Below are 22580 nucleotides of genomic sequence, written 5' to 3' on the forward strand. Positions count from 1 at the left end.
AGCCTCATGACCTACAAAACTACAGCCACTGACTTCAGAGCCGCTAGCTCAATGGTGACAGTTACAGTGTCGGGACGTGTTACCTGGGACTTCACTCTCAGCCGTCCAATACAGCACTGTGTGAGGAACACAACAGACAAGGTTGGCCTTTCACACACTCAGTCTGCCTGGCTGCCACTCTGTGTGAGGGYCTACACATCACCATGGTATTCACAGCACAGCAGCAGCAAGGCCAGGCCAACAGAAGGGCCTTTATGTGGACTTCACAGGTTTACACTTCTCTTTGCAGATCTGGCTTTATTAATACAACTTTAATGTTCACTAAAGGAACATCATTATCTAAAAGAGTAATACGCAGTCATCTCTTGTAGGCACAGCTCATTATTTCCCTGACACTTCCATGAGAGATGGTTTGGGGTTTAACTGCAACAAGAGATGTGTAATCTATCACGCATCATCACTCCCTTTCTCACGTTACAAACAGTACAGGTCTGAAACACTCCATTTTCTGCAACAGATGTGATTAAGAGAAGATAGTGAAAGAATGAAAATAATGTACGATACATAGGAACCATGCAATTCTCTAACGAATTGTAACAATTTTCAACCCACTAAAAGCATTTCTTGCAACAGACAGCATGCCAAAATGACACAGTGATGGAGGGGAAAAGAGTAGTTGAAGTGATTGTTTACCTTTAGGAATGGCTGACTGAAAGCGTTTCTTCCACCACGGTCTGTTGCGATCAGACTTTTCCTCATCACTGTCCTTTCTCTCCTCAACCTTTGGGAAAACAGACATTCAAGTATGTTTTAAAATCCATAGTGACATACTGTACGGTAGGACAGGAAAGAAAGGCTTACAGTAGAGTTCAAACTTAGACTATTGCTATAGAGCAGTAGGTCTAAAACTAGGCTTGGAGAGCAGCATACAGGACTGACACACGATACAGGCAGCGATGACCAGCAGCTCTCACCTCTCCTTTCAGGGAGTCCTTGCTAGGAGACGAGAACGGACCCATAAAGAAGGCCCCGGCATGGTCCCGCTCCTCGGCTGCAGCCCTGCGGTTCAGGCCCGGGTCGCTGGTGGGTCGGCGGCCTGGGCACACAATGTCAGAGCTGCGGCTGCGTACCAGCCTGTCTGTGTAGGAGTGGCGCTGCTTGGTGTGCTCCAGRTCGGCTTGGGCCAGGCAGTGGGGCGTGAACAGGGAGTAGCGGGGCTCCTGGCCCAGGGCACAGGTCTCTGGGATGGGAGGGTCAGGGGGAGGATGAAGGGGCCTGGCGTAGTGCACCTTGGGCCTCACGATGGTACCAGTGGAGGAATCTGTGGGGGGAAAAAAACATGGCTTAGTTTGGTTATACAGCTTAATACATAGGGGTGCATCACACTCTCAATTACCCAGATTGTCCAGAAACAAAAGAACAGCAATACATTTAGAAAGTAAGGGACAGTGRTAGAGAGAGGTTGATGGGAGACAAGCCCTAGGTGTGGGTAGGCCACCTGTTCCAAGGGTAGATTGTCTCTCCTGAAAAGCTTCCAATGGCAGCCTGGTGCCATGAGCACAGTGGGACAAGGGGACTGTGCCAAAGTGCCTGGGGTGAGGTCTCTCAACCTGTCATCCCTTCACCTTGCCACAGACACACAGCCCTGCCACAGCTCCCCTCCCTCTCCAGCCATCTCCTCCTCCACTCACAACAACACTGAGCAAGACAGGGCCACAATTTACCAAGAGCAGAGAGAACAAAGAGCAAACCACAATGGAAATTTTATACACCAAATTAGCTAATTGAAATGACATTCCCACGCAGTAGACATTTTTATTGCACTAATGTTTTGTCCAGTAATTGGGTCGAGACTCTTTTGGTTCATTTCTCAGAGCTCAAGCTGTTCTGTGAGCCCACGCCATTAGACACGACTTAATGATGCTCATTTCCGGGTTTGATTGGACACTCGACACAGCAAAGACCCCAGAGCATTGTGGAAGCAGATATTACCTTCGCCGGAAGAGAGGGGATCAAACATGGCCAGTAAGGASTCAGCCTGAGAGGGCGGAGAGGCCAAACTGTGATGTGCTCCTGAAACAACAAGAGGGGAAATAGAGAATTATGAATGACATTCATACACTAAACAGAGAGCCACTTTCAGCTATAATTGGTCATGTCATTGAAAAGCGCATGGGCTATTCTGTGCTTCGTATTATACAAAGAGAGTCATCATAATCAATGTACCTACGCTTTGTATTTGAGCAATATGGTCTAAACATCTTATATGAAAACATAGCAGAAAGACTCCAACAGGGTCAGCAGCATTCTAGTGTAGTGGAGAGGTTGTGGCAGCTCAGCTATAGAGCAGACAGGGATTGATAGGTCTTGCTGATGACAGTGTAGTGATGGCACAGCCAGGCCAGGGTTGAGGTGACTCTTCCCGCTCTCCTACCATGGGATGACTCCTCCCCATCTGGACTGGTCACAGAGTCCTTCCCCCCAAAGTCCGAGCTGCACTCTGACCGCAGGTCCTCTGTCTTGTTGGGGATGTCTTCTGATGTCGCTGCAGAAGAAAAAGTGTCTGTTCAAAAGTCTGTCATCCAGGAGATGTTTACATTTGGTGGAAGACTTGGTTTGGCTGACTAGCTCCTATTCTGAGGGATTGAATGCGTGACATTTGAAAGGTAGCAGCATGACACCATACACAATGTATTGAGAGGATATGCCGAATGATCCCACTGGGACCTCTAAATATGGTAGCGGGAGATCCCATGGGTGGGGATGGTGACACAGATAGCTGCAGTAAGAGTGATAATCAGACAGAGCCTATCCATCGGCCCGGCCCCTCTGGGACATGTTCCTATAGGGGCTCAGCCATGGGCACTAGCCCAGTCCTCTTAATCTGGAATGCTACGGCAAGCATGTCAGCACGGCTTGTTCACCTGAGCTACCAGTACAGAGTGCCAGGGTTWACCTCTGTGTCCTTGCCAAACTCTCACACCAACCTGATTGTCCTGGCTATTTAGCATTATTTGACGGTTTTCCAACTAACACAGACAACTCCCAACGTGGTTTTAAACTAGCCCGCATGTATTCCATGTAACTGACCGGTTAGTGGGAAATCAAGTAAAAGCAACCTATGTGTTTTATATGTAATGAAACCTGATGTATAGGGTTTAACCGCACAGCTTCAATGAGTGACAGACGCAAGGTACCTGAGACGACGCTGAGCCCTGGGGTGCTGGGCCGAGAGCTGACCTCTCTGACCTCTGTGTCATCGGAGGTGCTGCCCACCCCTGAGCAGCTCTCTAGCTCCTGTAGACGCTCCTCCTGCTTCAGGTCTGGGGCTTCTGGAGGGGATTAGGGGGAGGTACACACACACACACACAGCACAGTCACATCCCGTTATAGTCAATGTGGTTTGTTCTTGCATACAGTAGGCAGCCTAAAATAGGCCTATGAATGCCAATGTACACCTTGCTGTATGTTTGCTCTCCCTTCTCTGGGAGGACAAAGTAATAGCTAAGAAAAGCTCATATGCACGAAAGAAAACAAACCATTTACAACTGACAAAGAGAAAAACAGAAAGTCAAGTCCAGCCCATTTTGTGGCTGCCCAATGGAGCTGTTCAGCTTAACCCAGAGGCTCCATAGTAACAGCCGTAGTCATTTGCATGCTCATTAGTAATAATGTGCTAGTGAAGTGCTCTTTGGAGTGTAGTTTTCTGCTGCCTAGCCATGAAACAAGCGCTCAACTCCAGGTGAGCATCAGATAGCCCTATTACAGAGGAGAACAGGGGCAGCAAACGGAACAAAAAGCAATCAAGACACTCATGCATGTCAATTTAACACTGCACATATTGCAATGGTCCACTTCAATTAACAGAGTCCGGGCTTTCCCAAGAAACCCTAGTTATGCTTTTATTAGAGCACTCAATTGATATTCATGAAACACTGACTTAAGGGAATTTACGTAATCTAACATAAGGGTTAACCTTGTTTTAACTAAATAACAGACAGTGCAAGATTGATATGATTCCTGCTGTTCATCACAAGGTATGGTTTGTAACTGCTGCAATGGGACCACATTCACACTGTGCTGGAACTGCTCAGCACATGTCCATACATAGAACCACTGTCCGAAGAGAACTGCAAAGCCTACAGATTTGTGAGATTTGTGAGAGGATGTCGCCAGCAGACAACAGCACTTGCACATTTCCTCACGACTGTTCCTTCACTACAGGTGCAAACACACCTGGAGGTTCCTCTGGGGAAGCCCAGAGCTGCCTTATACTGTCACAGGCAGATGTGCCCTGATAGACAGGCTAGTGCACACAAACATGACAGATTGCACCCACTTCCTTGATTTGGAACTGGGGGACGCCACACCTGGCATGTCCGCCCACACACACACACAGAGATTCATACCGTGCACACACCTACTGGAGTGACTCATGCAGATGCAGTGCATGGAGGAAGACAAGAAAATGAATCTACATAGAAACTCATGGAAAATGTGTGTAGGAAGTTGTGAAATAGACAGGAGACACCCTTCAGCCCCTTTAATCCCCTTCTCCACACTGAACCCACCTGAGTCGCTGGGCAGGACCTCCACACTCCAGGCCTCGCTGGTGGTCTCGGAGATGGTGGATCCATATGGGTCTAGCAGCACTGAACCAGAGCCTGGTAGACACAGCAGGCTGCCCAGCATGTTCTCTACAGCCGCCCCTGAGCACACACGCAGACAGATAGAGAGAGAAAGCCTGGGGTCACGGGCATTTCATGCTGGGCCCAAAGGCACGCGCACACACACACACACACAACTGTGCCAAAGGTCTAAGGTTAATGGTAATATCTCACCCCACCGCCGCCCCCTGAGCCATGACTTTGAGCTGTTGATTAAGCCGGGCATTACTCACAACCAAATTACCCCTCACCCACCCTCCCACAAAGTCCTCCACACGACGTCCCTCCATTTCCATTTGGGATGCTGCGGCAGGTTAACAAGGCGGAAGAATGCGGAGGAGGGGAAAGAGCTAGCAGGTGTGAGTGGGAGTATGGTGGCCGGGGTGCGGATCATGAGTCGACCCGTGGTACCCACACTCCCAGGTACGCCATGTTTCCACTTCACAGCACACACAGGCGCACGTGCGTGACAGCGCCCAGGCAACAGTCTGCAGGGCGGGGGCAGGGCCCTTCCTTGCGGCAGGAGCTCTACCCTGCTGTCCATGTTTACAGTCTTCAAGGTAGAGGCGCAGAGCACTTGTCTTTCAGGTGGATGATTAAATGAGTGGCACAACAAGAAGTGAAACAATTAGAATGTCTGCCTCATTATCATGGTAATCTTATCAGTGGGATAATGAGGTATTAATGGATATTTAATGTGCATCTCATAACCCAATCCCTTGGAGAAAACACATAAGGAAACCGTTGTAAATTCACTTAATGATGGAAAAGTCCCCCAACGCCATATTCCGAGCAATGAAAAATGGTGGATGCAAATGAGAAGGAACCAAGGTCAATAAGACTGCAGAGACTGAGTGAATATATATATGAGCGAGAGAGAGAGGTTTGCATGGAATAAAATGAACAATTCTGATGTCTTAAGGCGTCAGCATGCTTCAGTTCGGCTGGTGCCAAGCTGAACTTGTCTAACCGAACAAGTGTGCTCGTAAACTCCCTTAAAAAGACCTTCTCTTGAAAAACGAGAAAAAAAGCAGCAATAGTACCTTTTGGCCATTTAGAGACGCCGTAGCCACTCCAAAATAGTCAGAACTAATCTATGTCAAGAAATCTGTCATTAATTTTGACGTTTTTGCCAAATAAATCTTATTTGCGTGATTTTACATCTAAGATGTTCGGTGCATTATTGTTCAATGAAAAAAATGTGCATGAAAACATTTCTCATTGAATGATAAGACTTTATTTAAGAACCCCTACTGTTYACCAATCACCGATAAAGGGGCGTAGACTTCAACCTTCAGCTTGCCTCCAGAACTGTTTTGGTGTGCACGACCAACCCACCCCAAAAAACTCGCTAAGTCCAAAACGTCGTCATAATATATGCACGAACTCTACCGAACTGTTTGGATGTATGCGGACGCCATTAAAGAACATTAAAGGTTGTCCTTACTTTACAGAATTAGCTAAATAAAATGGGACACTCCAGAATAAATGTGACCATAGGCTATAATGAGCGGAACTATTAAAAAAACAAACACAAAAGTTAGAAATACAAGCTAGATGAATAGCAGATAATGATAATGAGCTGCACACATGGAACTCATACTTTGATTGAAATCATGCATCGATGCTTCAATGGGAACATTCTAGTTATGCACAAGGATCTCAAGTTGGGATTCAGCCCGAAGTGCCCATTTTCTACCCACATATAACCATAGCTAAACTTATAGGGCATTCAAGAGAGTGACCTCAATCAAGAACACACCCATCCAAACATCACTCGAAAAAAGTAAAATTAAGAAATAGCAATGATAAGTCCTCAAGGGATAGAGTGCTTTATAGGACAGGGCTGCTTATGGAGAGGAAACCATAACATGCCGTTTACAACATACACCACAACATGACAGTATTGTGCTACATTTTCTTGACAAAAATATGCAACAATTTCAAAGATTTTACTGAGCTACAGTTCATATGAGGAAATCAGTCAATTGAAATAAATTAAATTTGGCCCTAATCTATGGATTTCACATGACTGGGAATACAGTTTTGCATTTATTGGTCCCAGATACATATTTAATAAAAAATAAAAAAATAAAAATGGGCCTCAGGATCTCGTCACGGTAGCCTAGTGGTTAGWGCGTTAGGCCAGTAACCGAAAGGTTGGTGGATCGAATCCCCGACAAGGAAAAAAATCTGTCGTCCTGCCCCTGAGCAAGGGAGTTAACCCACTGTTCCTCGGGCGCCGAAGACGTGGATGTCGATTAAGGCAGCCCCCCACACCTCTCTGATTCAGAGGGGTTGGGTTAAATGCGGAAGACACATTTCAGTTGAAGGCATTCAGTTGTAAGGTATCCTCACTTTCCCTTTCCTTTCAAATTGCCTCCGATAAAATGCAATTGCGTTCGTTGTCCGTAGCCTGTTGTGAGGCCGGTTGGATGTACTGCCAAATTCTCTAAAATGACATTTGAGGAGGCTTATGGTAGAGAAATTCATGTTAAATTCTCTGGAAATAACTCGTGGACATTCCTGCAGTTAGCATGCCAATTGGACGCTCCCTCAACTTGAGACATCTGTGGCATTGTGTTGTGTGACAAAACTGCACATTTTAGAGTGGCCTTTTTTCCCCAGCACGAGGGGCACCTGTGWAATGATCATGCTGTTTAATCAGTTTCTTGATATGCCACACCAGTCAGMTGAATATATATAAATAAACACACGGCATATGTTGGAACTCCTTCAAGACAGTTGGAAAAGCGTTCCAGGTGAACCTGGTTGATAGAATACCAGGAGTGTGCAAAGCTGTCATCAAGGCAAAGGGTGGCTACTTTGAAGAATCTCAAATATAAAATACATTTTGATTTGTTTAACACTTTGTTTACTTCATGATTCCATGTGTTATTTCATAGTTTTGATGTCTTCATTATTATTCTACAATGTAGAAAGCAGTAAAAATAAAAACCCTGGAATGAGTAGGTGTACAAACTTTTGACTGGTACTGTATGTCTTACCAGCTATTTCCTGCAGTCTATCTTCGTCTATGTTGGGGTCAAAGTCGCTGCCCAGCACGTCTGTGCTCCAGGTCTCACTCACAGTCTCAGAGATATCCCGGTCATCTGTCAGGCCCATCATGTCTCGTATCTCAAACTTCCTCAGTTTGTCATCCAGGTTGTCCTGAGTGGTGGCTGGGGGTTAGAAATATTGACAAAGTTATCACGGCTCAATTTAACAATCCCTGACATTGATATACACTACCGGTCAAAAGTTTAAGAACACCTAGGGTTTTTCTTTATTTTTACTATTTTCTACGCTATACATCAAAACTATGAAGTAACACATGTAGTGTAGTACCTACATGTAGTAACCATAAAAGAGTGTTAAATCAAAATATATTTTTTATTTGAGATTCTTCAAAATAGCAACCCTTTGCCATGATGACAGCTTTGTACTCTTGGCATTCTCTCAACCAGCTTCATGAGGAATMTCTTTCCTTCATGCATRTGACCCAATCAGTTGTGTTGTGACAAGGTGGGGGGTGGGGGGGTGCAGAAGATAGCCCTATTTGGTAAAAGACCCAAGTCCATATTATGGCAAGAACAGCTCAAATAAGCAAAGAGAAACAACAGTCCATCACTACTTTAAGACATGAAGGTCAGTCAAAACGGAACATTTAAAGAACTTTGAACGTTTCTTCAAGTGCAGTTGTAGTAAGGACCTCTGGGTGGGGTGTATATTTATGTATGTGTGTGTGAATATATAAACTCAGCAAAAAAAGAAACACTCTCACTGTCAACTGCGTTTATTTTCAGTAAACTTAACATGTGTAAGAAGATTCAACAACTGAGACATAAACTGAACAAGTTCCACAGACATGTGCCTAACAGAAATTGAATAATGTGTCCCTGAACAAAGGGGGGGTCAAAATCAAAAGTAACAGTCAGTGTCTGGTGTGGCCACCAGCTGCATTAAGTACTGCAGTGCATCTCCTCCTCATGGACTGCACCAGATTTGCCAGTTCTTGCTGTGAGATGTTACACCATACTTCCACCAAGGCACCTGCAAGTTCCCAGCCATTTCTGGGGGGAATGGCCCTAGCCCTCACCCTCCAATCCAACAGGTCCCAGACGTGTTCAATGGAATTGAGAGCCGGGCTCATCGCTGGCCATGGCAGAACACTGACATTCCTGTCTTGCAGGAAATCACACACAGAATGAGCAGTATGGCTGGTGGCATTGTCATGATGGAGGGTCATGTCAGGATGACCCTGCAGAAAGGGTACCACATGAGGGAGGATGTCTTTCCTGTAACACACATCGTTGAGATTGCCTGCAATGACAACAAGCTCAGTCCGATGATGCTGTGACACACCAAATCGATCCCGCTCCAGAGTACAGGCCTCGGTGTAACGCTCATTCCTTCGACGATAAATCAAATCCAACCATCACCCCTGGTGAGACAAAACCGTGACTCGTCAGTGAAGAGCACTTTTTGCTAGTCCTGTCTGGTCCAGCGACGTTGTTGCCGGTTTCTGGTGAGGACCTGCCTTWCAACAGGCCTACAAGCCCTCAGTCCAGCCTCTCTCAGCCTATTGCAGACAGTCTGAGCACTGATGGAGGGATTGTGCGTTCCTGGTGTAACTCGGGCAGTTATTGCTGCCATCCTGTACCTGTCCCGCAGGTGTGATGTTCGGATGTGCCGATCCTGTGCAGGTGTTGTTACACGTGGTCTGCCACTGCGAGGACGATCAGCTGTCCGTACTGTCTCCCTGTAGCGCTTTCTTAGGCGTAAGGACATTAAGGACATTGTAATTTATTGCCCTGGCCACATCTGCAGTCCTCATGCCTCCTTGCAGCATGCCTAAGGCACATTCACGCTGATGAGCAGGGACCCTGGGCATCTTTCTTTTGGTGTTTTTCCAGAGTCAGTAGAAAGGCCTCTTAGTGTCCTAAGTTTTCATAACTGTGACCCTAATTGATACCGTCTGTAAGCTGTTAGTGTCTAACGACCGTTCCACAGGTGCGTGTTTATTAATTATTTATGGTTCATTGACCAAGCATGGGGAACAGTGTTTAAACCCTTTACAATGAAGATCTGTGAAGTAATTTTGATTTTTACAAATTATCTTTGAAAGAGAGGGTCCTGAAAAGGGGACTTTTCTTTTTTTGCAGATAGACACAGAGGTCCTTACTACATTGAACAAAAATATAAATGCAACATGTGAAGTGTRGGTCCCATGTTTCATGAACTGAAATAAGACTCCAGAAATGTTCCACACACACAAAAAGCTTATTTCTCTCAAATTTGTTCACATTCCTGTTAGTGAGCATTTCTCTTTTACCAAGATAATCCATTCACCTGACTGGTGTGGCATATCAAGAAACGGATTAAACAGCATGATCATTACAGGTGCACCTTGTGCTGGGGGCAATAAAAGGCCACTAAAATGTGCAATTTTGTCACAACAATGCCTCAGATGTCTCTCAAGTTGAGGGAGAGTGCAATTGGCATGCTGACTGCAGGAATGTCTACCAGAGCTGTTGCCAGATAATTGAATGGTAATTTCTCTACCATGAGCCAAAGCAAAAAATATATATAAACTGGAATGAGTAGGGTTTCTAAAACTTTTGACCGGTAGTGTAGCTGATGATTTCTCACAACACACCATGTTCATGCTCCAGCAGTTGTAGAGCCTCCACCCCATTGCTCCCTGATGGCCCAGCTCCCAGCTCTGACACAGACTCTCCCTCCAGGTCCAGAGACGACACAGAGTTAGACCGGTTGGACGGACCTGTGCAAAGAAAACAATTACATTGTGACATCTCTAACTACAATGCATCAGATTACAAAGTCCTCMTCTGAATCCTCTTTTTGTGGTACATTAACAGTTACTGTGGTTTACATAAGATACTGTAATAACATCTATTATAAACCTAATTCCATGGTCAAACATTGAACACATTCTGTTGTGTTGCTGTAGTAACAACTGAGTTAGCAGGGCATGTGGGCTGTTAGCACACTGACCCTCTGAGATACCCTCCAGGTTGTCACTGCAGAGGGAGAAACGCAGGGTTTTGTCTGGTTTGCAATGGTGCTTGGTGTCGTCTACAGGAGTGTACCCTTGTGCTCCATCAGTCTGCTGCACGGTCAACACCTGAGAGAGAACAGCACTGGTTACTGRCATTCTGGCTCTTGATATGGGCTTCTAATAATGACAAACACATCTGTTACATAAAAGTATATATAAAAGTAACTGATCTTTGATTTCCACTATAGTGTGGAACTGTATTAGAGCACATCTCTAATATCTCAATCCAAGATGGCGTAGCAGTCGGACGTGTCTTTGTCTTGTCTTGTCCCGTGTAAATAGTCTTCGTATTTTTCGTATACATTTCGTATATATTTTAATTTCACTTTCCATCTAGGAACTGAATATACATTCCTACATTCCGCCTCACCCAATGTGGTACGGACCTGCTATTTTTTTATACTTTAGAACCGTAACCCCAATCAGAAGCTAGCCAGATAACTAGCTACTAGCTAGTAGTCAGTTAGCCACTGCTGCGGTCTTCACCCTCAACTCGGACACAGCCAGCTTCAATACCGGGCCAATACCTGCCAGTCTGCAAGCGCGATATACAAAACCCAGAGCATATAGGACTGCTTTTTCTCTACCACATCACCGGATTCCTGACGCAAGCTCTGGACAATTACACCGTATCATCACAGCTAGCTAGCTGCAACCGAGTGGCTACTACTGGCTAACACCTCTGTCCCGACAAGCACCAGTTAGCCTTGAGCTAGCCTCGAGCTAGGCCCATCTGCCGGCTAGCCGAAGAGGTCTACCAGCGAATTCTTGGGCTACAACCTCTTTTGCCAATTGACTGACCTTTTTTAGCGCAGCTAGCGCCACTGCACCGAAGCTAGCACCAGTTAGCAAACACAATTCTACAATTCACAACCTCTCTTCGCCATCCGGCTTGATTCTCTGTCGACCGACCACGTCTGAGCAGACCCCCTCCGTCTGAACAGACACCCCCCCGGGCTACTAACTTTAAACGCCGCGTGCTAGCTTAGTGGAGGCCTCCCTGCTCCATCTACGGCTGCCCCCTGGACACTATGATCACTTGGCTACATAGCTGATGCATGCTTGACTGTCCATTAATTCACGGTACTCCATTCTGTTTATTTGTGTTTTATCTGTCGGCTCTGTGCTTTAACTCAGGATCTGTGTGTAGTTAATCCGACCCTCTCTGCCTAGTCGTCGCCATTTTTACCTGTTGTTGCTGTGTTAGACTAGCACCCTGTTATTGTGCTGCTGTTATCTTACCTGTTGTTTTAGCTAGCTCTCCCAATCAAGACCTGCAATCACTTTATCTTATTGTATGTCCTCTTCAAATATCAATATGCCTGCATACTGTTGTTCAGGCTAGTTATCATTATCATTGTTTTGGTTTGCAATGGACCCTGTAGTTCCACTCTCCATACCTCTGATACCTCCTTTGTTCCACCCCCCACACATGCGTGACCTCACCCATTGAGACCAGCATGTCCAGAGATACAACCTCTCTTATCATCACCCAGTGCCTGGGCTTGCCTCCGCTATACCCGCGCCCCACCATACCCGTCTGCACATTATGCCCAGAATCTATCTACCACGCCCATAAATCTGCTCCTTTTATTCTTTGTCCCCAACGCTCTAGGGACCAGTTTTGATAGCCTTTAGCCGCACCCTCATCCTACTACTCCTCTTTCCTCGGGTGATGGTAGGTAAACCCAGGCCCTGCATGTCCCAGTCACCCTCATTTGTTGACTTCTGTGATCGAAAAAGCCTTGCCTCATGCATGTCAACATCAGAAGCCTCCTCCCTAAGTTTGCCTTACTCACCGCTTTAGCACACTCTGCCAACCCTGATGTCCTTGCCGTGTCGAATCCTGGCTTAGGAAGGCCACCAAAAATTCTGAGATTTCCATACCCAACTATAAACACTTTCCGTCAAGATAGAACTGCCAAAGGGGAGGAGTTGCAATCTACTGCAGAGATAGCCTGCAAAGTTTGTCATACTTTCCAGGTCTATGCCCAAACAGTTCGAACTTCTAATTTTAAAAATGAATCTCTCCAGAAATAAGTCTCTCCACTGTTGCCGCCTGCTACCGACCCCCCTCAGCTCCCAGCTGTGCCCTGGACACCATCTGTGAATTGATCGCTCCATCTAGCTCAGAGTTTGTTCTGTTAGGTGACCTAAACTGGGATATGCTAACACCCCGCAGTCCTACAATCCAAGCTTGACTGCCTCAATCTCACACAAATCATCAAGGAACCCACCAGGTACAACCCTAAAATCCGAAACATGGGCACCCTAATAGACATTATCCGCAACCTGCCTCCAAATACACACTCTCTGTCTGTTTCAATCAAGATCTCAGCGATCACTCCCTCATTGCTGTATCCGCCACGGGGCCGCGGTCAAACGACCACCCCTCATCACTTCAAACGCTCCCTAAAACACTTCTGCGAGCAGGCCTTTCTAATGCACCTGGCCCGGGTACCCTGGAAGGAATATTGACCCATCCGTCAGTTGAGGATGCCTGGTCATTCTTTAAATGTTACTTCCTCACCATATTAGACAAGCATGCTCCGTTCAAAAAATGCAGAACCAGAACAGATATACCTTGTTCACTCCAGACCTGACTGCCCTCGACCAGCACAAAAACATCCTGTGGCGAACTGCAATAGCATCGAAGAGCCCCCGCGATATGCAACTGTTCAGGGAAGTCAGGAACCAATACACGCAGTCAGTCAGGAAAGCAAAGGCCAGCTTTTTCAAGCAGAAATTCGCACCTGTAGCTCTAACTCCAAAAGTCTGGGATACTGTAAAGTCCATGGAGAACAAGAGCACCTCCTCCCAGCTGCCCACTGCACTGAGGCTAGGTAACACGGTCACCACCGATAAATCCATGATAATCGAGAACTTCAACAAGCATTTCTCAATGGCTGGCCATGCCTTCCTCCTGGCGACTCCAACCTTGGCCAACAGCCCCGCCCCCCCCCCGCTGCTACTCGCCCAAGCCTCCCGCTCTCCTTTACCCAAATCCAGATAGCAGATGTCTGAAAGAGCTGGAAAACCTGGACCCATAAAAATCAGCTGGGATTGACAATCTGGACCCCCTATTTCTGAAACTGTCCGCCGCCATTGTCGCACCCCCTATCACCAGCCTGTTCAACCTCTCCTTCGTATCATCTGAGAACCCAAGGATTGGAAAGCTGCCACGGTCATCCCCCTCTTCAAAGGGGAGACACCCTGGACCCAAACTGTTACAGACCTATATCCATCCCGCCCTGCCTATCTAAGGTCTTCGAAAGCCAAGTCAACAAACAGATCACTGACCATCTCGAATCCCACCGTACCTTCTCCGCTGTGCAATCCGGTTTCCGAGCCGGTCATGGGTGCACCTCAGCCACGCTCAAGTACTAAACGATATCATAACCGCCATCGATAAAAGACATTACTGTGCAGCCGTCTTCATCGACCTGCCAAGGCTTTCGACTCTGTCAATCACCATATTCTTATCGGCAGACTCAGTAGCCTCGGTTTTTCTAATGACTGCCTTGCCTGGTTCACCAACTACTTTGCAGACAGAGTTCAGTGTGTCAAATCGGAGGCATGTTGTCCCGTCTCCTGGCAGTCTCTATGGGGTACCACAGGGTTCAATTCTCGGGCCGACTCTTTTTCTCTGTATACATCAATGATGTTGCTCTTGCTGCGGCGATTCCCTGATCCACCTCTACGCAGACGACACCATTCTATATACTTCCGGCCCTTCCTTGGACACTGTGCTATCTAACCTCCAAACGAGCTTCAATGCCATACAACACTCTTCCGTGGCCTCCAACTGCTCTTAAACGCTAGTAAAACCAAATGCATGCTTTTCAACGTTCGCTGCCTGCACCCGCACGCCCGACGACATCACCACCCTGGACGGTTCCGACCTAGAATATGTGGACATCTATAAGTACCTAGGTGTCTGGCTAGACTGCAAACTCTCCTTCCAGACTCATATCAAACATCTCCAATCCAAAATCAAATCAAGAACGGCTTTCTATTCCGCAACAAAGCCTCCTTCACTCACGCGCCAAACTTACCCTGATAAAACTGACTATCCTACCGATCCTCGACTTCGGCGATGTCATCTACAAAATAGCTTCCAATACTCTACTCAGCAAACTGGATGCAGTTTACACAGTGCCATTCGTTTTGACTAAAGCACCTTTATACGACCCACCACTGCGACCTGTATGCCCTAGTCGGCTGGCCCTCGCTACATGTTCGTCGTCAGACCCACTGCTCCAGGTCATCTACAAGGCTATGCTAGGTAAAGTGCCGCCTTATCTCAGTTCACTGGTCACGATGGCTACACCCACCCGACACACGCGCTCCAGCAGGTGTATCTCACTGATCATCCTAAAGCCAAAACTCATTTGGACGCCTTTCCTTCCAGTTCTCTGCTGCCTGCGACTGGAACGAATTGCAAAAATCTCTGAAGTTGGAGACTTTTATCTCCCTCAACACTTTAAAGATCTGCTATCCGAGCAGCTAACCGATCGCTGCAGCTGTACATAGTCCATCTGTAAACTACCCACCCAATTTACCTACCTCACCCCCATACTGCTTTTATTTATTTACTTTTCTGCTCTTTTGCACACCAGTATCTCTTCTTGCACATGATCATCTGATGATTTATCACCCAGTGTTAATCTGCTAAATTGTAATTATTCGATTTATTGCCTACCTCATGCCTTTTGACACATTGTATATAGATTCTCTTTTTTCTACCATGTTATGACTTGTTTATGTTTACCCAGTTGTAACTCTGTGTTGTCTGTTCACACTGCTATGCTTATCTTGGCCAGGTCGCAGTTGCAATGACTTGTTCTCAACTAGCCTACCTGGTAAAAAGGTGAATAAATACAAATAAAAAAAATCTCCATAATGAACTAATCTTCATGATCCAGGCTCCTTAGTTACCTCATTCTCTGACATCATGCCGGGGATGGTCTGCGGGCTGCTTCCTAGTGAGATCACCAGGACCTCTTCTGGCATCACCTCCTGCAGGGATTCCATGGAGCTGGCCTCTGCTTCCTCCTGCTGGGCCAGCTCAGTACGGCTGCGACTGCGGGAGGCTGCTGGGGGAGCAGGAAGACAGACGAGATGAGGCTAACTAAATAACAGAGATTCAGGGTTAGCAGGGGACAAGGAGTTACTCTGTAATATTCACTCATTAACAGAAATTCAAGAGTGCGCAAAAGACTGGGATCGGTTTCAATTATAACAAAAGCAAAAAGTAGGCAATATACTATCTATAAAACAACCGAACGTACAGACTCACCTACCTACACACAACTACATACAGACTGCTTTGCTAGTTAGATTKCCTGTTAGTTGCTCCCAACCTTTCAGTTTTGCATTGTGAAAGAAGTATTGCAGTGAACAGAAATATTGGACTCATGAATATCTCACATTTAATCATTAAATCAATGAATCTCTCCTAATAGAGACTGAATATTTTGCTAGGCCCTGCTTAGATAACCTGTGCTGTATAACCCGTGCAGTGTAATATAGGTCAATGACTGCATCCAATCAGGTTCACAAATCACAAGTGCATGCCAAATACAATGAAGCAGCCACACTCATCACAATCTGCACATGGCATGCATACCATTCTAATGACCGACCTGATGGATTTCTACAGGATGACAATCTGTTCCTACATTGTGCTCTGTATGGTTTTTTATTTAATCTTTACTTAACCAGGTAGGCCAGTTGAGAACAAGTTCTCATTTACAACTGCGACCTGGCCAAGATAAAGCAAAACAGTGACAAAAACAACACGTGATAAACAAACGAACAGTCAATAACACAATTTTTAAAAACTATGTACAGTGTGTGCAAATTAAGTAAGGTTAGGGAGGTAAGGCAATAAATAAGCCATAGTGGGGAAATAATTACAATTTAGCATTAACACTGAAGTGATAGATGTGCAGATGATGTGCAAGCAGAGATACTGGAGTGCAAAAGAGCAACAAAAGATGACCTGGAGACAGTATTTACAGATGTGCTGTGTACAGGCGCAGTGAGCTGCTCTGACAGCTGATGCTTACAGTTAGAGAGGGAGATAAGTCTCCAGCTTCAGTGATTTTTGCAATTCGTTAAAGTCATTGGCAGCAGAGAACTGGAAGGAAAGGCGGCCGAAGTAGATGTTGACTTTGAGGATGACCAGTGAAATATACCTGCTGGAGCGCGTGCTACGGGTGGGTGTTGCTATGGTGACCAGTGAGCTGAAATAAGGTGGGGCTTTACCTAGCAAAGACTTATAGATGACCTGGAGCCAGTGGGTTTGGCGACGAATATGTAGCGAGGTACAGCCAAGTAGAGCATACAGGTCGCAGTGGAGGGTAGTATATGGGGCTTTGGTGACAAAACCGATGGCACTGTGATAGCAAACTAGATGTAGTCTGAGTAGAGTGCTGGGGGCTAGTCAGTTTTACGAGGGTATGTTTGGCAGCATGAGTGAAGGAGGATTTGTTTGCAAAATAGGAAGCTGATTCTAGATTTAATTTTGGATTGGAGATGCTTAATGTGAGTCTAGAAGGAGAGTTTAGTCTAACCAGACACCTACAGTGAGGGAAAAAAATATTTGATCCCCTGCTGATTTTGTACATTTGCCCACTGACAAAGAAATTATCAGTCTATAATTTTAATGGTAGGTGAGAGACAACTATAACAATAACTATAAGTGAGAGACAAAATAACAAAAAAATACAGAAAAACGCATGTCAAAAATGTTAAATGGATTTGCATTTTAATGAGAGAAATAAGTATTTGACCCCCTCTCAATCAGAAAGATTTCTGGCTCCCAGGTGTCTTTTATACAGGTAACGAGCTGAGATTAGGAGCACACTCTTAAAGGGAGTGCTCCTAATCTCAGCTTGTTACCTGTATAAATAGACAACTGTCCACAGAAGCAATCAATCAGATTCCAAACTCTCCACCATGGCCAAGACCAAAGAGTTCTCCAATGATGTCAGGGACAAGATTGTAGACCTACACAAGGCTGGAATGAGCTACAAGACCATCGCCAAGCAGCTTGGTGAGAAGGTGACAACAGTTGGTGCGATTATTCGCAGATGGAAGAAACACAAAAGAACTGTCAATCTCCCTCGGCCTGGGCCTGGGGCTCCATGCAAGATCTCACCTCGTGGAGTTGCAATGATCATGAGAACGGATCTTGTCAATGATCTCAAGGCAGCTGGGACCATAGTCACCAAGAAAACAATTGGTAACACACTACGCCGTGAAGGACTGAAATCCTGCAGCGCCCGCAAGGTCCCRCRGCTCAAGAAAGCACATATACATGKCCGTCTGAYGTTTGCCAATGAACATCTGAATGATTCAGAGGACAACTGGGTGAAAGTGTTGTGGTCAGATGAGACCAAAATTGAGCTCTTTGGCATCAACTCAACTCGCTGTGTTTGGAGGAGGAATGCTGCCTATGACTCCAAGAACACCATCCCCACCGTCAAACATGGAGGTGGAAACATTATGCTTTGGGGGTGTTTTTCTGCTAAGGGGACAGGACTGTTTAAGTTCATGTTTTAAGTTTCCTATATTTCTGTTATTACGGGGCTATCACTCAGTCAAGAGTGCGCATGCGCAGGAGGTCTTGTCGTTGTTGGACCTAGCCTTGAGTGTAATGGCTACCTTGTAGTGTTGCATATAGTCGAGTAAACTTTGTTAAACTGGAACCTTGTCGTTGTGTCATTCGAGTTAACATTGGTAGCAGAGGATGGCTTCTAACTACAACGTGCCACCTCGCTTCGACGAGAAGAGGTCGTACGAAAGTTGGAAAAATGAACTGGGAATCTGGACACGCGTACTAATCTGGACGCGAAAAAGCAAGCACTTGCGGTGGTATTATCGCTCGAGGGAAGAGCGAGAGATACAGCACTGGAAATATCCGTTAGGATTTGAACAAGGATGACGGTATGGGAACTTATCACAGCACTGGATTCTGGATTTCTTAAAGAGAAAGACCGTGCCTACGAGCATATTCAAACTTTGACAGTGTTACGAGAGATATTTCGGTTGCAATGGCGGACTACATCAGATTTCGAACAGAGGTACACATAGAATGCGCAAGTACGACATGGTTCTCCCAGATGCAGTGTTAGGGTTCAAGTTGCTAGACACTGCTTGTCTAGATTGTTGGGAAAACAGTTGGCTTTGACTGCTTGTACTGTGCTGACTTTTGCATCTATGAAGTCGGCACTAAAAGAATATTTGGTGAGAAGACGTCTGTCGCGCCAATAACAGATGGAATGCAAGTGAGTGACGCAGCATATTACACCGAGCAGCACAGAAAAGGCGCCAACAAGTCACGTTCTCAAGACAACCAGAAGAGGGCGCCATTCCCGGCACAAATCCACTGGACACATATGGAAGATCGAAATGTGCAATTTGTCAAAGCACTTACCATTGGGTTAAAGACTGTCCTCATAAAAATAACACAGTTAAAACAGAGGAAAATGTAAACACAGAGATAGAGCAGTGTAACATTACACTGTTTTCAAATGAATCTGATACTGAGATTTTTATAGTTGAATCCTTAGGATCTGCTGTGATTGATACTGATGTACACGGACAGTGTGTGGTGCAAAATGGCTATACTATATGTCAGTGAACTAAATATGAAAGAAGTACAAAATAATGATTGACACACCAAGCAAAAGAGCTTTCAATTGGAGATGGGAGAATTGTCCATTCTACCAAGAGTATAAGATACCAGCAAAAATTGGTCAGACTAAGTGTCACATTGAAACAGAGGTGGTCCCTACAGATATCCCCTTACTATTAAGCAAAGCTTCCCTCAAGAAGGCAGAACATAAACATAAAGACATAAACATAACATACTAGACATAAAAAAATGACAAGGCAGTGATGTTTAAACAACCAGTGACTCTTGAACTTACTACCTCTGGCCACTATTGTGTAAACATTTAGACAAAGACATCTCACAGAGTCCATGCAAAAATAAGATTCTGACTGGACACAGAGCACATGGAGATTCTGACAGTCACAGAGAACATGAGCACTAAAGAAAAACACAAAGTATTGCAAAAGCTTTACAAACAGTTTGGACATGACAGTTGACAGACTTCAGAAGTTACTCAGCAGTTCAGGGAATAATGATGATGAGAAGTACGAAACTGGAAACAAAGTGTACTACAAACGAGTTGACTGTCAAGAGTGGAAAGGACCGGGAGTAGTCATTGGTCAAGATGGTGTGGTGATATTTGTGAGGCACGAAGGCATGATTGTCAGGGTGCATCACTCAAGATTGCGGAAAGTAAATGATCAACAAGATAGAGGGGCTGTAGCTGAGAATCAGTCTCCTAATGAAAATGACAAAAAGGACACAGTAACAGACACAAGCCTACCAGATGTGTCATCCAATGATATGGACACTGAAACTGAAACAGGAAATGGAGCAGAGACCTTCAACCATGCCACAGGTAATACTGTTGAGGGTTCAAATGAGGAAAACATTCAACAACAGCCATGTGTTATTAAGAGAACATGGTTGTTCCAATCTGAAAACAGGACAAACTGTTAAATACATGGACAGAGAAAGTGGTATTCCACATACAGCAACCGTCATTGGACGAGCAGGAAAAGTAAAACATAAGAACTGGTACAACTTGCAGTACTCTGAACCAGCTACACTTTCTGGTACAACAGGGTCAGCTGACCTGTCACTTGTAGATAATATCAGAATTAAATCAATGGAAAATCAAGAAAAACAGAATGACATTCAAAATGATGATGTACTTCAAACAAAGGACGTGTCATTTGARTCAGCTAAGCTAGATGAGCTCAGTAATTGGAGGAAAAATGGAGTGTTTGAGGAAGTCAAAGACATTGGCCAAAAGTGCGTATCAACAAGGTGGGTGTGTACCCTTAAAGAATCCTTAACTGGAATAGTGCCCAAAGCACGTCTAGTGGCTAGAGGTTGAGGGGCTGGCTGCTAAAGAACTCCCAAAAGACTCACCGACATGCGCCTCAGAGTCACTCAGATTGCTGATGTCAGTGATCTGCCAGAAAAAATGGAAACTTAATTCCATAGACATCAAATATGGATTTTTGCAGGGAACAGAGCTGTCAAGGGACATTCACATCCGACCTCCGCCCGAAGCTAAAAGTGAAGGAACACTGTGGAAACTAAAAAAGTGTGTGTATGGACTGGCAGATGGATCCCTCTACTGGTACAACAAAGTCAAGGCAACAATGCTGAATACAGGTGGAAAAATGTCACAAGTGGATCCTGCAGTCTTCRATTGGCTRGATCAAGACTGCAATGTGACTGGAGTACTTGCCTGTCATGTTGATGACTTTATCTGGGGTGGCTCACAGACCTTTGCTTCAACTGTGATTCCACACCTCAAAGCTGTTTTCTAGGTTGGCCGTGAGGAGCATGATCATTTGTTATGTTGGCATAGAGTTTATTACAGTTGATGGAAAAATACTGATGCAACAGGAGAGCTATATCAAGAATCTTCAACCCATCCACATGGATTCTTCAAGAGCCGTACAAAGGAATTGCCCTATGTGGAATTGAAGCTGGTCAATTGAGGTCAAAGATAGGACAAATTTTATGGGCTGCGAGACAGAGTAGACCTGGTTTGATGGTTGCAACTTGGCATCTAACACAAAACACGCCACTGTACAAACCATTCATGAGGCAAACAAAGTTGTTCGTAAACTGAAATCACAACAAGTGACTTTAAAGTTTCAGCATGTTGGAAAAGATGACTCTTTGAAACTAGTTGTCTTCAGTGATGCCTCGCTAGGTTATCACTGGTGGGACAAAATGGCACTTCCTACCTGTAGTTTGTGTCACTGACAACTACTCATTAGTTGATGCGGTGAAGTCAACCAAGTCTGTCACAGAGAAAAGACTTTGAGATTAGCAGCATCAAGGAACTTATTCAAGCACAGAGAATCCAGCGGATTCTGTGGTCGACCACAAAGGAACAGCTTGCTGACTGTCTGACTAAAAAGGTAGCATCCGGTCTTGTGCTCCTACAGGCTCTCGCTCCTACAGGCTCTCAGTAATGAAAGTGGCAGCTTGAGTAATACAAATAAAAACTGTCACACAACCCATTTGTAAATGGGGATCTTGAATAATACTTGGACATTTAATTATGTTGTTGATGGMMTTTTTTGTCTTTAAAGAAAAGGGAGATTGTTAAGTTCATGTTTTAAGTATCCCTATATTTCTGTTATTACGGGGCTATCACTCAGTCAAGAGTGCGCATGCGCAGGAGGGTCTTGTCGTTGTTGGACCTAGCCTTGAGTGTAATGGCTACCTTGTAGTGTGTTCATATAGTCGAGTAAACTTTGTTAAACTGGAACCTGTCGTTGTGTCATTTCGAGTTAACAAGGACAACTTCACCGCATCAAAGGGACGATGGACGGGGCCATGTACCGTCAAATCTTGGGTGAGAACCTCCTTCCCTCAGCCAGGGCATTGAAAATGGGTCGTGGATGGGTATTCCAGCATGACAATGACCCAAAACACACAGCCAAGGCAACAAAGGAGTGGCTCAAGAAGAAGCACATTAAGGTCCTGGAGTGGCCTAGCCAGTCTCCAGACCATAATCCCATAGGAAATCTGTGGAGGAAGCTGAAGGTTRGAGTTGCCAAACGTCAGCCTCGAAACCTTAATGACTTGGAGAAGATCTGCAAAGAGGAGTGGGACAAAATCCCTCCTGAGATGTGTGCAAACCTGGTGGCCAACTACAAGAAACGTCTGACCTCTGATTGCCAACTAGGGTTTTCCCACCAAGTACTAAGTCATGTTT

General features: G+C 45.3%; 1 protein-coding gene across 3 annotated transcripts in view; it reads right to left on the reverse strand.

Annotated features, from left to right (window-relative positions):
• Window positions 1-22580, reverse strand: part of gapvd1 (GTPase activating protein and VPS9 domains 1) — a 41541-nt gene that overhangs the window by 7224 nt on the left and 11737 nt on the right. For 2 of the 3 annotated variants that reach the window (XM_024003114.3, XM_024003112.3), the window contains 10 exons: window positions 15688-15842; window positions 10686-10815; window positions 10327-10452; window positions 7676-7849; window positions 4572-4709; window positions 3198-3332; window positions 2435-2545; window positions 1993-2073; window positions 975-1321; window positions 694-781 (listed from right to left, as the gene is read on the reverse strand). In XM_024003114.3, the coding sequence (XP_023858882.1) occupies window positions 694-781; window positions 975-1321; window positions 1993-2073; window positions 2435-2545; window positions 3198-3332; window positions 4572-4709; window positions 7676-7849; window positions 10327-10452; window positions 10686-10815; window positions 15688-15842 (1485 nt within the window). Of the gene's footprint in view, window positions 1-693; window positions 782-974; window positions 1322-1992; window positions 2074-2434; window positions 2546-3197; window positions 3333-4571; window positions 4710-7675; window positions 7850-10326; window positions 10453-10685; window positions 10816-15687; window positions 15846-22580 lie in introns of all 3 variants that reach the window. The other variant, XM_024003113.3, reaches the window with a different exon arrangement.

This window comes from Salvelinus sp. IW2-2015, linkage group LG15, assembly GCF_002910315.2.
Source record: "Salvelinus sp. IW2-2015 linkage group LG15, ASM291031v2, whole genome shotgun sequence".
Taxonomy (NCBI): Eukaryota; Metazoa; Chordata; class Actinopteri; order Salmoniformes; family Salmonidae; genus Salvelinus; species Salvelinus sp. IW2-2015.